Raw genomic sequence first — 17,444 nt, 5'->3', positions numbered from 1 at the left:
GGATCTGTTTTGGGACCATTGCTGTTTGTCATTTTTATAAATGACCTGGAAGAGGGGTTAGAAGGTTGGGTGAGCAAGTTTGCGGATGATACGAAAGTCGGAGGAGTTGTTGACAGTGAGGAAGCATGTGGCAGGTTACAGCAGGATATAGAGAAGCTGCAGAGCTGGGCAGAAAGGTGGCAGATGGAATTCAATGTAGCTAAGTGCGAGGTGATTCACTTTGGGAAGAATAACAAAAAGATGGGGTACTGGGCTAATGGTCGGATGCTTGGTAGTGTGGATGAGCAGAGGGATCTTGGGGTCCATGTACACAGATCTCTGAAAGTTGCCACCCAGGTAAATAGTGCGGTGAGGAAGGCATATGGCGTACTGGCTTTTATTGGTAGAGGAATTGAGTTCCGGAGTCCTGAGGTCATGATGCAGTTGTATAAGACTCTGGTACGGCCGCATCTGGAATATTGTGTGCAGTTTTGGTCGCCATACTATAGGAAGGATGTGGAGGCATTGGAACGGGTGCAGAGGAGGTTTACCAGGATGTTGCCTGGTATGGAAGGAAAATCGTATGAGGAAAGACTGAGGCACTTGGGGCTGTTTTCACTAGAGAAAAGAAGGTTTAGGGGTGACTTGATTGAGGTGTACAAGATGATTAGGGGGTTAGATAGGGTCGACAGTATGAACCTTTTCCCGCGTATTGAGTCGGGTATTACAAGGGGGCATAGCTTTAAATTAAGGGGGGGTAGATATAGGACTGATGTTAGAGGTAGGTTCTTCACTCAGCGAGTCGTTAGTTCATGGAATGCCCTGCCAGTAACAGTGGTGGACTCTCCCTCTTTATGGGCATTTAAGAGGGCATTGGATAGGTATATGGAGGATAGTGGGTTAGTGTAGTTTAGGTGGGCTTGGATCGGCGCAACATCGAGGGCCCAAGGGCCTGTACTGCGCTGTATTCTTCTATGTTCTATGTTCTATTGGTAGTGGAACATAAACTTGCAACCACGTGTTACAGGTAAAAGTGTTATCAACTTAACCACAGCTGATGGAACAGGTAGAAAATTTAGTAGAAAGCCATAACATCCCATCTGGAAATGCAGTTTGCTATTAGCTCAGAGTACTAATAAAAATCTACATCTTGTATTTCCAGGTTTGGAGATTAGCAAATTTTGCTTTCTAGGTGGAAAAGATCCTGCAAAGTACCTACATTCAGAAGATGTGAAGCTATTCCTTTCAGCATGTGAAACATCAGTGTGCAATGCACTAAAGAAAGGTAAGTTTCTTAATTTGTGGAGCATGTATATTACACAGAGAAAGAGGATCCCTCCAGGCTTTCCATCTTAAATATCTGCCATGGAATCTGTGAGATTAGTGGTTTTTGAAAGGAATTTCTTGGGTGATAAAGTATTTGGAGCAGGAATTGCATAGAAGGACGCAGGATGCAATTGAGGAAATTGCAATGCTTTTGAAGCACAACCAGAGAAGGAGATGAAGAGAACAAGGACTTGGGAGAAAAAACCTCTTGTGTTTGTGGAAAGAATAAGGGGCATGCAGAATAGTTGCTGCAGCATACATGAAATGTATCTCGGTGAAATGCTAGAGTGCATTCATTCCACACGCATATTCTCCCTGTTATTTGTTATTTTTCTGAACAATTGTTGCTGAAAAATTAGGAATGCCTAGCTAATTGTAACATTTTCATTCAGTTTCTAAATCATGGAGTCCAAATGTAATTACACAGCCTTACAAATATAAGCAAAAAGGAAAAAAACAGGCTTACATGACAGGGAGCTTCTCAGAATCACTGGACATTTCCAAGTAGTGAAGTGAAGTACTTTTGAAATGTCTGGAATGTAAGAAACATATCAATATGAATTAAAGCACAAGTTTTCTGTTCTCTCCAAAGATATTCCTGCAGCTCTAGTAATACAGCAAAAGAGTCAGATAAAAGAAAGTCACCTTAAAGTGGCATTCGATGGGGATTCAGTGTTGTTCTCAGATGAGACTGATACTGTATTCCATGAAAAAGGTCTGGATGAGGTAATCAAGTACGAGAAGGACATGGAGCATGTTCCTATTGGAGAGGTAAGGTTTGATTATTTGATCAGAAATTGTTACATGGTATTCTAAATTTTACTTCAGTGCTTAACCAACTCTCTTCTGATTTTCACCTTCTATATCATCCTGCAGCACCTTTGCTGCATTCAAATAGCTGATGTTAACAGGCTAACTTAACGGCTGCAGTTCTTCAGGAGGGAATGGAGCTGTGCATTTGGGAGACCTGCCTATTACATCAGTGGTAGTAGCTGGTACAAATCATAACCTTTCTGCAAGAGGTTTATGTCTTATCTTGGAGTTCTTTTGTGTATTGTCCTGGTGTCTAATTTCAGATATGCTAACTGGGCTGTTCTTGAGTGGAGGTGTGCAGTTCTGCATAGCGTGTTGAGGGAGGGCACAGTAGGACAGGTCATTCTACAACAATTGCACATGGACTCTCTTCACTTGTTTTATGCTATTTCAGAATAGCCCTGCTTCATAAAGTATTTAGTCGTAGTGTCATGGAGATATATAGCACAGAAACAGTCCCATCAGTCCAATTTGTCCATGCCGATCAGATCAGATATCCTAAACAAATCTGGTCCCATTTGCCAGCACTTGGCCTATGTCCCTCTAGACCCTTCCTATTCATATATCCACGTAGTTGCCTTTTAAATGTTGTAATTGTACCAGCCTCCACCATTTCCTGTGGCAGATCATTCCATACATGTACCACCCTCTGTGTCAAAAAGTTGACCCTTAGGTCCCTTTTAAATCTTTTCCCTCTCTGCTTAAACCTATGCCCTCTAGTTCCCAGCCACGCCGGGAAAAATACTTTGTCTATTTACCCTATCCATGTCCCTCATGATTTTATAAACCTCTATAAAGTCAACCCTCAGCCTCTGACACTCCAGGGAAAATATCCCAGCCTATTCAACTTCTTCCTGTAGGTCAAACCATCCAAGCCTGGCAACATCCTTTTAAATCCTTTCTGAACTGTTTCAAGTTTCACAATATCTTTCCTATAGCAGGGAGATTAGAATTGGATACCATGTTCCAAAAGTGATTTAATCAATGTCTTGTACAGCCCAACATGACCTCCCAACTCCTATATTCAATGCACTGACCAATTTTTTTTCACTGTTTCACTGGTGACAAAAAGGAGAGTGAGCAGTGATGCAAATCAACAGTCTAGATTAGAGTGGTGCTGGAAAAGCACAGCAGGTCAGGCAGCATCCGAGGAGCAGGAAAATCCACGTTTCTGGCAAAAGCCCTTCATCAGGAATGAGGCAAATCAACATCCCACAGTCAGGTAGGCAATGAGTGGAGCAGCCAATCTGGTCACATGAACATAAAACAAGAACTGACTCCCATCTTGCATTGTTAGTTTGTTGTGTACAGTATTTAATCAATCCTAATCATTTTTTTCTTTATATTCATTTTAACAAATCTGTAAATTTTGTTTTGCATTTCCAGCATCATTGAGTTGTCAGGGAAATATTGTGGACTGAAATGCTCCTGTCTTAAAGGATCAATTAGTATAAATCAGGTCCACTATATATATTCCATATTTTTGCTGAACCTCCACCTACTTCACCCAAAAGAAGTTTGGGCTAACTTTAGTAATTTAAAAATCACACAGCACCAGGTTATAGTCCAACAGGTTTAATTGGAAGCACACTAGCTTTCGGAGCGACGCTCCTTCATCAGGTGATAGTGGAAGGCTCGATCGTAACACAGAATTTATAGCAAAAATTTGCAGTGTGATGTAACTGAAATTATACATTGAAAAATTGATTGTCTGTTAAGCCTTTCATCTGTTAGAATACAGTGATAGTTTCACTCTTTCATGTGTAAATCACAAAACCTTTTTTTTTAAAGTTGCATTCTCAGGTTAGCTGGTAACAATGGTGATAGCTAGACAATATGTTGAAGGTGTTGGCCCCCTGTGTTCTGTGTCTATGCCATGATGTTTAGATTGATTCTAATCTAAAAAGTGAGATGACGGAGTTTTACATAAATTCATGCAGTTTTTGAGCTCAGAGTTCTACATGAATACATGCAGTTTTTGAACAGGCTGGGGCAATTTTCCCTGGAGCGTCGGAGGCTGAGGGGTGACTTTATAGGGGCTTACAAAATTAGGAGGGGCATGGATAGGATAAATAGACAAAGTCTTTTCCTCGGGTGGGGGGAGTCCAGAACTAGAGGGCATAGGTTTAGAATGAGAGGGGAAAGATATAAAAGGGACCTAAGGGGCAACCTTTTCACACAGAGGGTGGTATGTATATGGAATGAACTGCCAGACGAAGTGGTGGAGGCTGGTACAATTGCAACATTTAAAAGGCATTTGGATGGGTATATAAATAGGAAGGGTTTGGAGGGATATGGGCCAAGTGCTGGCAGATGGGACTATATTGGTTTGGGATATCTGGTTGGCATGGATGGGGTGGACCGAAAGGTCTGTTTCCGTGCTGTACATCTCTATGACCGCTAAAAAATGATCTATTTCAGATATATCATATACTTAAGGGAATGGAAACAGTTGACCAGGAATGTAAAAGCAAAAAACTGTGGATGCTGGAAACTTGAAATATAAGCAGAAAGTGTAGGAAACACTTAGAAGCAGCAGAAAAACAAAATTAATGTTTCAGGCGATTGGTCTTTTTTCTGAATTGGAAATGTGTTGCTGGAAAAGCGCAGCAGGTCAGGCAGCATCCAGGGAACAGGAGAATCGACGTTTCGGGCATAAGCCCTTCTTATGCCCGAAACGTCGATTCTCCTGTTCCCTGGATGCTGCCTGACCTGCTGCGCTTTTCCAGCAACACATTTCCAGCTCTGATCTCCAGCATCTGCAGACCTCACTTTCTCCTTTTTTCTGAATTGGCCAGTTCATAATGATTAGAACACAACTTTCAGCTTCCTCATCTCTGTCCTTTGGAACATTCTCCCTGGCATTTACCCTTATTTCAAGTGATCATTCTTCATGAGTGAATATTGACAGAAAATAGTGGTAGACTAAACAACTGTGGAGTGTGTCAAAGTCTGTGCTGTTCCTACTTCATGTAGAATTATACTATCAGGTAGTTGTTATTCAATGGAGAGTAAACTTAGCTGATCTTTTTTTTAAATCTCCACTGTAATAAAAGCAAGGTGATTGAAGGTGGCACATTTACAGGCTACTTGTACCCCACCTATACAAGTGATAGTAGCTAATAAGACGGAAACGAAGATCCAAACCTGGGCGCTTTACCCATAAAACTGAAAATTTCTGCTGGCTACTAATTTAAATAGCTAGTAATTTAAAATCCTCTTAACCATTTACTTACAAAGTACTCTAGCCTACCCCTGAAATGATGACATTAACAGATCTCAGTAATAATTGCAATGATACGTATAAGTACAGATATTACTTTGAATGTTACTAAAATGTTCCAAGGTGCTGCCTTGGCAGGAGAGATGAAACAAGGAAAATGAGTTTAGGAAAGGGAGTTATGTAAGCTTGAGACCTCGATAGCTTGAAGATCTTTCATAAATGAGGATGGCGAATTTGAAAAAAAGAAATGGTGGCCAGAATCTGAGGGGAAAATAGTTTCTCGGAAGGAAAAAAAAAGTCTTAAAAATCAATAATATTTGCAAATGGACATACTGGTTTTACTGGAGACCCATTTTTAGGTATACATGATGAGTCTGAACAGTATTTCATTCACCAGTTTTACTGGTTTTTCCTTCTGGGCCGACTGTGGGACAAAATTGGAACATATATCAAGGCAAGGAAGAAAAACGCTGGAGAGATTTATAGGTGAGATTAGATTTTGATGAAGAGGCACTGGGGGATAAGAAGCTCATGCAGGGTCAGAAGTGTTGATATAATGGGAATCAGAGTCCAGAAATATTGACAAAATGGAATTTTTGACAGTGGAGCTTGATAGGAGGCCGGCGAGGAGAGCATTTGAAATGTAAATTTGGAAGGTGACCAGAGTGTGGTTTCAGTGATAAAAGATAATAAAAGTGAAGTAGATTGCAGAATTAAGCTGTTCGATAGTGACCAGCATTGGTTCACGAGCTTTCCTAGTTGTACACAGCCAGCTTGTTGTGTTGTATGGTTCCTTTAAAATTGGCATGTGACCGCATATGAGCACACCTTAAAGGAAATGTTAATTGTGTGGAACCACTTTGTTCCCTGCAGAGCACTTTCCCAATTGTTAAAGTGTCATTCAGTTTAGAAGGAGCAATGGTGGCTGTCATGTGAGTTTTGTAACTCATATCTGCATCGCCAGTTAAAAAAATTGAGGATCTACTCGTGCAGTTCATTTCAGCAGTCAGAGGGGAAGGTGAAATCCATTTGAAGAATAGAGAAGTTTTATGCAGAGGTGAAATAAAATGGTCTTGTTTTCCAGATGCTCAACCAGAGGAAATTCTGGCTGATTAATAGCTTGGTTTTGAAGAGACAGTGCATGGCTGACTATGGAGTTGAGAAAATATTTGGGGAGACAGAGCTCAATGCTGTCATTTTACAAAGAGTAACTGATCCCAGATATAGTTCAGAATTTTCTTATCCACCTTGTCGTCATTCATATATTGACAAGATGCAACCTTAAAATAAATAAGCCGAATATTCAATGACTTTCACTGTTGACCCCTCCCCCCCTTAATTATTGTCCAAACTTTCAGGTCGAGCTTATGAACCCGAGGGGGAGTAAGCAAGTTCAGAATAAGAATGGAGAAAAATTAAATACACTTACATAATAGTCTTCTAAGCATGGTCTTGTCAATTACCATATATGATTGGTGTTGCTCATTTTAGGTTTACATTAACCCCAAACATATATCCTTAAAATATCTTCATATATCATTTATCTGTAACTTATATTCCTTAAAAACTTTCTGAAAACTCATTGTTATTCATTTAATAATCTAATTGTTCTATCAATAGGGGCCCATGAAGAAATTTGCTATGATTCTTGGAGAGATGAAGAAGAAGTTTAGTCCAGAGAATGATCCGATCTGCACGTATCTGGTGACGGCAAGAAGTGGCAACAAACTGGGTATCCGAGCCATTAAAACTCTGCGTAGCTGGGGACTCAAGATAGATGAAGCTTTCTTTATGGCAGGGAGTCCAAAAGGTCCACTTTTAGCCCACATCCAACCTCACATTTTCTTTGATGATAATGCACGTAATATCAAAGGAGCACGTGAATATGGAATTCCAGCAGCCTTTGTACCATGTGGCTGTGAATAGTTTGATATGAGACTTTCCTTTTCATAGGCAGTGGCAGTGGTATGGGCTAGCATTATAGGATAGCTTTTTTGATTTCTCACTGTAAAGGTAGAGCCTTGCTAGCCAGCCTTGTCACAGCCTGTGATGCAGGATAAGAAGTATTGGTTGAATGGGAACCAGAATGCAGAAATGTCGATGAGCTGTATATGCACAAATTGCTAATATGCACTTACAACAGTTGAGGATTATCAGAAAAGGTGCAAATTTGAAAACTTTACCTTAGTATATTAAAGCCTTCAATCCTAATACAAATTAATTTCACTTGCTGAAGAGCTCTAGTAAATTAAAATAACTCTTTGTTTCATTCCAGCACTTGCAACTTTCACATTGTGATCACACAATTCTTAAAAATCTAATTTTAAAAAAAATCAAATGCTGTCACCAGAAAGTTACTGTCCTCAATGATAGAATTAAATGCAGCGATTTTAACATATTGAAGATGGTGATTTTCAACATGGGTTATGAACTGTTTTTGTTAACCTTGAGGCTTTTTTATCCATTTAGGTTTCCTGGAATTCAACTAGTTTGTCTCAAGTTTTCCTGAATTTAGGAGCTGTATAGAGTTGCACCAAGGTGAATAGAAAGAGAACCTAACTCCCTAGTCTGAAGCTTGGTGTCAAATTCTTGATCGTCTGGCAAAAGTGTTGTTTGTAATTCTGGAAATTTTGGGAGATATTTTAAATGACAGCCCATTAAAATATTAATCAAATTTCAAGGGCATTTTAATTCCATGCACTATGGCAGAACATCAGTTAAAATTGAGCAGCACATTTTTGAGCTTTAATCTCACACTTTAAAGTGGTTTAATGTTGGGTGTTTGCATGCTTCATTATAATATGGTAATCAGGGTCCTAGGACTGTGAGGTGATTTTAAAAGTTTCCTGGCCAGACCAATGAAATTTGTCCAAGGCTTAGTGAAGGCCCTCAAAAAGGAAGTAAGGTATTTTTCTTGTGGGGCCAAGATAAGCAGCAATCTTCCCAAACTCCTCTGACCAGCTCGCCTGTGTTACAGGAAAGCAACCAACCACTAAGATCTTAAGTTCTTCCAGGCCTTCCATGGAGACACATTACTCCTCCAATTCTGATTTTCCACAGTGAGTTAAAGGCCACACACTTCAATGCAGATATTTATCAATAAGCCAGCACAAAGGGAAGAGAACCCACTGCTGGAAATGTGCTCCAGTGCTGAGTTTTCTTTTAAATAGAGTGACAGTTGCTTATACATGGAACAGTTCCTCCTCTGTAGAACCCTGTATATTCTCCAATTTGCCAATAAACGTTAAAGCTGGAGAGTCTGGTGAGCAGTACTACATGTGAAATTCTATGAAGTTTGCAGTTATGCTAACACAAAGATTGGGCAGTGGTTTGGTTACAGGAAGGAACCCAGGCTTTGGTTTACATCATCCTACTGTATGTGATTAACTGTTGCACTGCTCGATTACAGGTTGCACAGGCCTCTATAATGGAGAATATTTTAAAAGCTTAACTGCATTAGTCTAAGATGATACATGGAACAGTCATTATTGCTCCTTTACATGCTCTGGTTGTTTCTGTGTCAATCATGTGATAGTATAGTTTTATATATTATAATTCTGAAGCTGTACAGAGTTCTTTTGGGTTTCAGTTGTATTCACTTTGTGTTTATGATGCTGACAGCCTGTGTCTAATTTAAGGATAGGTGTTACTGATACTTGATAGCAATATAATGCCTTTGTGATCTCTAAGATGTACAGAATACAAATTGGGCTGGCAATAGAAACGGGAGCTAAGTTGTTACATTTAGGAAATGAGCTAAATGAGCTCAACCCACAGGCTACTTGCATATCGACTGCATTTGTCAGTGGAGAGGCTAAATTAGACATACAGCTTACCCTTCTATTAATAGGTTCCATGTAGGCTTTGTGAAAATAAGTATCTGAATATGAAATGAGCCTTATCCTGTATCTTCATGTATTGTAGATCTGCTTAGTGTTTATATCCTACTTTTATATATTTACAGATTCTTCCCCTCTCATGATAGTTCATGAGTTTGTGCTCTATAGGCAAAACTGAATGGATCGAGCAAGTGATATGGTTGATCTCTGTTCTGTGTTGAATTAGGTAATCTAGACTGGCGAGAAATGAAGATGCTACAGTTTGCCATAATACACCTGGATAAGGGAGGAAAATGTTGGCTTGGGTTTTCCCCAATCACTATCTGATAATTCTTCCAGAGAGTGCATTGGCATTAAAAGTCAAGCGAAGATGACCTGAGTCCTAGTTATATTTCTGTCCCCATGATGAACGACTTAGCATGTATTGATAGGTTTGCATATGGAGAGTGATTTGTTTCATGCTCAAAAGATGGTTGTTTTCATGCAATCATATGTCAGAAGGACGCAAAACATTTTTGACAGAGAAGGGAGCAGTGAATATCAATCAACCATCATAAATAGCAACATTTCATTATTGTAGCAACTGCTGTCAATGAGGAACTGAACTATCAGAGTACATCCAAAAATGCAATTAAATATTACAAAATTTCAGGTTCAAGTTTCAGAGTGAATTCTCAACAATATCATCACATATTTTCCCTGCTGAATGATTGTAACTATTTTGTGTTAGAGAAAAGGCTAGTGAATTGAAATTGATAAATTATTTTAAGATAAAACCAAAGAGATTTTTTGTGTTTTCTTTAGTAAATGAAGGATTTTAAGACTCCACAGACTCCTGTCTACAAGTTCATGTCTTGAGAGACTTTGTATTATTATTTATGCAGGTTGATGCAATTGGTCTTAGAATTCTCAATTCATGTGGCAGAAGGAGGGATGGTTGCACATTAAAAAAAAAGGCATTTTCTGTTTTACAGAAATTGATGAAGGTTATATTGTCACTAAGAGATAAAGAAGGATGATTGTCTCACTTTTTAAGCATGTAGCTGTCACATTTCAATTAAGCTTTGTTAGGAGGGGCAACTCCAAGGTTTTCTTGAGTGGAAGAGAGTGGAGTTTATCATCTATTAAACCTAAGGAAAATAGGAAAATGCAGCATTAAACACACAAACACAGGTAATAAACTTAAAAAAGAAAAGGGAGGTGTCTGTGCAGACAGAAAGATAAAGGTAATTGCAGTTATAAGTGTTTAATGTCCTTGAGCTGAGAGTGAAATCCGAGTCCTGGCTGCTTAGCTATTGTCCTGTTCTCTTAGAAATGGCACAGTTTGCAGATTTGATTTCTTAGTGACTTGGGTTTTTTCTAAGTTACCTTTTCATTGGCTCTAATTTCTGAGATGAAAAGGGAGAGCAAATTTTGATATCCTTGCAGTTACCAGTGCATGTTGTTTTTATTCTGTTTTGTTGCTCAAAGGCTGTTATTGATATACCTGTTCCTTTGCAGATTCTGATTTCTGTGTCATTGTTAAGCTGGATAGCTGTAGGCAACTTTTTATCACTCAGTATGTGCAGTTATCCAGCAAGTGTGTGTAAAACAAGAAATATGAATTTTATGATGCCTCGCTGAGTTTCAGTGTCTCTCAATTACAATTGTATTTCCAACATGGCTGGCTTTATATATTTCATACGGGTTGCCTGGGCTTGTCAGGTGATCAAAGCAGCCAATTAAGTCTGTCAATTTTTTTACAACCATTTTAATCCATAAATGTCTATGGTATTAAAGTCAAATAGTAAAAGTTGAATGTTGATAGTCCATTTTCATTATGTTAGTAACAATTTCCACAAGCCGCAACATACTTTTCCAACTTCTAACTTTAAGGTGATGGAGTAACAAAATAGAAATATGATTAATAACTTTTCTATTTTCCTACTGTTCCAACTTCCTTTCTCCAGATGTTAAACCTGGGCATTTTGTTCACTGTCGGACCACAGTGTAATTTTAAAATTATAAATTGTTTAAGCATATTACTAATGAACATTTTAAGTTTAAATGAAATAGCATAAAAATACAGACTGCAATATAGCTTGTTGTTTGTGGGCTAAAAGATGTCATATGAATCTTGCATTTGAAACACTATTACAAGACCATATCATACAATAGATTAGATGATGTAAGCTCAAAGCCAAAGTGCCAACTAAGCTAGATAATCTAGATTTAGTTCAGCAAAATAATTGCGCACTTAAACCTACAGTCATGAGGGCTGAATATTTAATAAGGTTGAGATTGTACTGTTGCTATCAATATTCGTAAGTTTTCATCTTGAGGGAAAATAAGTTGTGTAAATATGAGGAATAGAGTTCTTGTACGATAGTACACCTTGTATATTTGGAGAATAGAGTTCTGGCAGAAAATAACACACCCTTGTGTGCAATATTACCCTTTCATATGTGTAGAGTAATAGCAAGCTCTATACATATGACAGGGTAATATTGCACACAAGCCCAGAAATTTCATTATCTTATGGGATGAAATTGGGGCACTTAGCTGGATATTCATGCACTGCTTGTATTTCTGCCCCCTTATGAGTGCAATTGTGAACTTCTATCGAGAAAGCATGCAATTCTCCACTCTGTACTGGTGTTAACTTAAAGAGACACTTTTTCTAAGTAGCAGCAGAGATCCTGTCAGATAACCTAAGTGCTCTGCTTGCTATGTAGGCCACACTAAAACACATAAAAGAACAATTGATACAAAAGGGATGGGTTTTAGTTTGGATTTGTTGCCAAACATGATATATTTGTTCAAAAAATCTTTCAAGTCCTTGCATTTATTGGCCAAAGTCTGTTAACCCTCCCATGAATCAGTGAGGGGCTGCACCACTGATGTAGAGTTTGCTATTACTCTAAATTCCATCACTTCAGGTGAGTGGTCAGTTTTTTTTAGTGCTACCAGGAACGTAAGCAACCACACTTTAATGACCCTGTCTACAGGATTTGGGTCAGTTGATAGTGGGATAAAAGCAGTGAATGAAGTTGTGTTTGGTGTAGGCCATCAGAATTCATGCTGTTGTTTATTTATAATGGTGGAAAATTAGCACATGCTGTATGCACATTATATGAGCACATCACAGTCCTAGTTTTATTTCTAATAAAAAAAAACAGGGAGAACATGGAAACTCTGTTTTTCAGTATCTACAGGGTTTTCATAATTTTAAGTGTTGTGCCCTGACTCATGTTTTCTGAATGAAAGTTACTGGGAATTAGGTTTTATTTTTATCAGTAAGAGTTCTGACAAACACTTTCTCTAAGATAGGTTTCCACGCAAAATGTAATTCTATTCAATGAAGTTATGCAATACTATTCAATACTAAGATGTCATTGTTAGCTAATCATGTAAGCAGTACAATTCGTTATGCAGGAATGTTGTCTTTGCAAGTATACATATAAAGCTGGGAGGTAACCAAATCAGGTGGTTTAAAATTTTCTCCAAGATTTGAGAACAATTTATTTATACTGCAATTTATCATACATTAGCTTTTATGAGGTTTTATGTGTATTTGGAAATGGCTAAGGGCATGGATTGCTATTTATTCTGTACTATACAAACAATGAGTTGATGCATACTGTCAACATTCACAATAAACGGTTTTACAAAATGCTCTTGTTTTTGTGCACTTTCAAGCCTGTAATCATCTGCACATCACGGTGGGGCCCGTGTGTATAGTGAAAGTGTAGAGGCTTTGAATGTACAGACTTATAACAATAAACAGCAGACATCAGACTTTTGTTTTGCAGGTGGATAACACATTGCTAGCCTGGAATAAATTAACACGATGTGAAGTAAAGAGAGTAGCCTGTTCTTACTGAATTGCCAACCCAAAATTTATCCAGTCGTGAAACTTTGCATTTTCTGTAATACCATCCACCTTTGTTTCATCTGCTGCTGGAATTCTTATCCATGTCTTTGTCACCTCCAGAATTCGCTGTTCAAGTGTTATCTTGGCTGGCTTCTCTCATCGGTCTTCTGTAAACCAGTTCATTTAAATCTCTAATGCTAGTATCCTAAGACTCACTAAGTTATGCTCATTAATGATTTCTGTTGTCACTGCCCTAAAAGTTGCCAACCCTCCCGGAATGTCTGGAAAGGGTCTACTGGATATGCCCTCATCTTCTGATGTTTAATAAAAAGCAATCTGTAGATGTTCAAATGATGTTTTAAGTAAATGATGATCACAACTCATTCAAAATCTCTGGTCAGTCATTTATTGAAAACAATAATTTGCAGCGTGGTGATATAAAATACAAACTGATGTGAATGTGTTCTGCGCTCCCGAGCATCACTGTGTAATGTATTTTTCTATGGGCTCAGAGTCTTGTCCTTATGGGGAGGAGTTGAAAAATTTAAATAACGGTGAACTTTATGTTAAACATACAGTGACCTGACTTGATGGTAACATCTGTATATGGGTACACTTCACTCATTTGAGGATTTGCTTCTTCTCCTGAATCTGCATTTGGCAGTACTGCTCTTGGCCCCTTTCTTGCTGCAATTTCATAGATATTTTCCCACAGCCAAGTTTCTAAAATAGTTCTTCATTCTCACAACCAGTTTGAATCTGGTGCATGTGTTTCTTCTCTTCTGTTGCAATTGATCTCTGCTGGATTCCTACTTTCTTATCATTGATTTGTGTTTCCTTCTGTTTATTTCACCATTTCTGTGAGGTCCCCTTATCATTCTTTGTCGAAGGCTAAACAGAACTTCTGAAAAAAAAGTCATCTCATCCACGTTAATCCTTTGAGACTTTCTGAACTTTAACCAGGTATCTGCCCTGTACAGTGCTACATATATGAAGATGACCACAGATAATCCACAACTGAATACACACAAATACATTCAAAAACACCAAAAATCAATTTTGCATGGCCGTGTAACATGTGCTGTTGTATAATGCAATTGCATTATTGCCTGTGACGAGTTTGGTGTTTCTCTTTGAGGAATAAGACTCACTTCTGAAATTAGGTGTCAGCAATGGGCTGTGTGAACCAATGAAATAGGTTTTTTAAAGTATTTTTGTAACTTGACATGTATTTTATGAAAATCCTAATTGGAAGATATTTCTATTGATGATTGTTTTGTCAAATCATTGGAGTTTATTTTCTATTTCTTATTGCAGTTGATACTATGGAAACATCATAGAAGTAATTTTTGTTTAAATAGTATTTGCCTTTGAATTTTTTTTTGTCTTTCCTTTGGAGTATAAATTATTTCATTTATCTCAGTACAAAACAAAAAATTCAGTATTTTAGTTGGGTGTTGGTGATAAATGTGCTGACATTTGCAAATAGGGGAACGCATCCTATGATCTAACATCATGTGATTAAACATCTCAGCAAATGATGTTACATCATTGTCATCTTTTCAAATGTCACCTGACCAAATTTCCATAAATATGGCAAACCACAGTTGACAACCCACTAGCTGACATTGATTTAACTCCTCAAATTTGAAATGGGTCATCCTTTTTAAATCACAATGTTTTCAACTTTCCTTATCTTTGTAAATTCTGCAAACACAAAACTACAGCATTTCTATTTCTGTCACACCAGGTTTCTGCATTGATTCATTATTAGCAGCCATGTCATTATCAGGCTAGGCCCCATGCCTTAGAATTCCTACAGGTCTTTCTGCTTTTCCACCTCTCTCTTTACAAACAAACTCTTTTACCAGGCTACTGGTCATCCCCATCTAAAATCATCCTTGTCGAGCTTCCCTTATTTCTTTACACCTCTGAAGTACGAGGGGCAATTACCTGCATCAAAGCTGCTATGTAAAGACAAATTGTTGTTTAATGCAATATTTCCTTTGTTACTAAGGGTAAGGTAATCCGGTCTGTAGCCAAGCCACGAGGTAATACCTTTAGGATAAGAACTTGTCTCAATTTTCTAACTGGTGCTTTAATGTAACTGCTAGTTTATTTATTTTTACTGAGTGTTTAGATCTGTATGAAAAGGTAGATGCCACCTGCTCCAACTCAATTGCATGAAGTATTTGCTCATCAGTATGTGTTCAGGTACAAGTACCAACACTATGCTTATTTCTGACAAAGATGCTAACAATTGTTGAATTCTGACTTCTCATTCTCATCAGCTTTCTAATAGTTAACCTAAGTGACTATTCTTCAGTTGTCAGCCTCAACCCACACCTGGGTTTGCTTATGATAGGAAAAGTGGAGTTGGATGAACTCATTGCACAGGTTCACCTGCATCTTCAATACCAAGCCAGATTTCTTTAACCAGAATTCCCTTGCTTTTTGTTTTGAATAAGCTACGGGCTCATGAAAAACTTAAAAGTTTGGCCTGGCTGAGGATCTGCAAACCTATTTTGCTCTCTAGTAGTTCTTCTTGCCAATGAGCATAGGTCACCTGGATGAATTTGGGACCTATTGAAACCCAACTGTCAGCTTTCACAACTAAACGTAAAGGAAAGTAGGTATCTTGCTCCTCAAGAGACCTTGGACATAGTGTATCACGGAGAAAGAGACATACAGCAGCTGGGAGCAACAAAGGAAAAGGCTAATGTAGAATCCCTACAATGAGGAAACAAGCCTTTTGGCCCAACAAGTTCACACCAACTCTCCAGATAGTAACCCACCCAGATCCATTCCCTTACATTTACCCCAGACTCACCTAACCTACACATCCGTGAACACTATGGGCAATTTAGCATGGCCAATTCGCCTAACCTGCACATTTTTGGATCGTGGGAGGAAACTCCCGCAGACACAGGGAGAACATGCAAACTCCATACAGGCAGTCGCCCAAGGCTGGAATTGAACCCAGGTTCCTGGTGCTGTGAGGCAACAGTGCTGACTGAGACACCGTGCTGGCCTTTCAATGTTAGCTATAGGCACAATGTAGATGTGAATATATTACAATTTGGAGAAGCAGAACCAGTTTTTAAGAAAAATTAAGAAGACTGGAAGATGACCTTGGCATGACCAGAAGTCGTCGTCAGTGGGGCATGCCTTTTTACTAGAGGTCCTGTCAGTGATCTCAGAAGACTGAGGGAAGTGAGATTTGCTGAACATTGTGACTCAGCAAAATAAAGAGCCATGAGCTTGTTGGAAGCTAGATGTAACTTCAGACTGGTTCCAGTAAAAACCACCATTCTGCACAATGTATTGTAATCTTCCAGATGCTGGGGTTTCTGGTCATATTAGGAATTTAAGATAGGATACTTTTCTGGAGTTTTGCATATTGCTTGAGTAGTAAGTAATGTTTGGTCAGTGCTGTTTTTAAAAAAGTCTTAACATGAAATTTCATGTAATCTTTTGAGTTGGGCACTGGGAATTCAAATCCCTTTTAAAAAGTTATATGTCTCGACAAGGATCACAACAAACAACTGAAGAACCCCAAAGAGTTTAAGTGTAAGATAAATTAGAAAGCCATCATAATAAAGCAAACATGAGACAGCTACTTGCATTTCAATTTATTTGTGGAGAAAATGATGCTGCATCTGAAGTGCAATGTATAATTTGTGCAGTAATACTGTCCAGTGAATCCCTGAAAGTTTCTAAATTACAGGAGCATTTAATTCCCTGGCAAAAAAAAGAGTCTGAGAACAAGCAACATGTATTGTTTGAGTGAACTGGCTCAGGACCTAGTTTGTCCCAAAATGTTAGGAAAATCCAAACCTATGGCTGATAATTATTTTTATCTTTCATCAGAAGCAAAATAATTTCATGCATTTCAAATACTGCTTAACACACAGTAGTCCTATTGAACTGAGGGGAACACAATGCACTTTGAGGAAATGGGGAAAAGCATAATCGAATTTTTTTTAATGGATTATAGGTTGGTTCCAGCATAGAAAGAGGCTATTCACCCTGTTTAGCTGGTTCCAGCTCCTTGGCAGTTGATGCTGTTCCCTTTGGTACTTAAGCTCTTCCCTTCAACTGCTTACGCAGTACCTTTTTGAAAGAGTAGTTTAATCTCTTCTCACCATCATTTGAGGACGTGCGTTCCCACATTCTTATAGGTCACAATTACGCAAGAGCTAGGCTGGGGAAAAAATAGTGTAGATGCCAACTTGCGAGAGGACCAAACCACATCTTAACTCTGCTGCAGAGTAATCAGATGAGGTAATTGTTGGGCCAGGTTACTGAAGAAGTAGATATATCAAAATATTTGGAAGTATCGGGAACCCTGTTGAAAAGCCAGTACTCCTTGTTAGAGTATAGAGGTTCTAGTATCCATTTGGTACTGGTC

General features: G+C 38.5%; 1 protein-coding gene across 1 annotated transcript in view; it reads left to right on the top strand.

Annotated features, from left to right (window-relative positions):
- The window catches only part of LOC122557851 (cytosolic 5'-nucleotidase 1A), a 63,404-nt gene extending 49,971 nt beyond the window's left edge, over positions 1 to 13,433 (top strand). The window contains exons 5-7 of the mRNA XM_087996595.1: positions 1,142 to 1,264; positions 1,898 to 2,076; positions 6,962 to 13,433. Coding sequence (XP_087852721.1) covers positions 1,142 to 1,264; positions 1,898 to 2,076; positions 6,962 to 7,267 — 608 coding nt within the window. The 3' untranslated portion in view covers positions 7,268 to 13,433. The remainder of the gene's footprint in view (positions 1 to 1,141; positions 1,265 to 1,897; positions 2,077 to 6,961) is intronic.
- The last annotated feature ends 4,011 nt before the right edge of the window (positions 13,434 to 17,444 follow it).

The sequence above is a fragment of the Chiloscyllium plagiosum genome, unplaced genomic scaffold (assembly GCF_037043375.1).
Source record: "Chiloscyllium plagiosum isolate Xiang-an unplaced genomic scaffold, Cpla_swu_hap1 HiC_scaffold_18, whole genome shotgun sequence".
Classification (NCBI taxonomy): domain Eukaryota; kingdom Metazoa; phylum Chordata; class Chondrichthyes; order Orectolobiformes; family Hemiscylliidae; genus Chiloscyllium; species Chiloscyllium plagiosum.
This window is presented reverse-complemented; position numbering and strand designations above follow the sequence as displayed.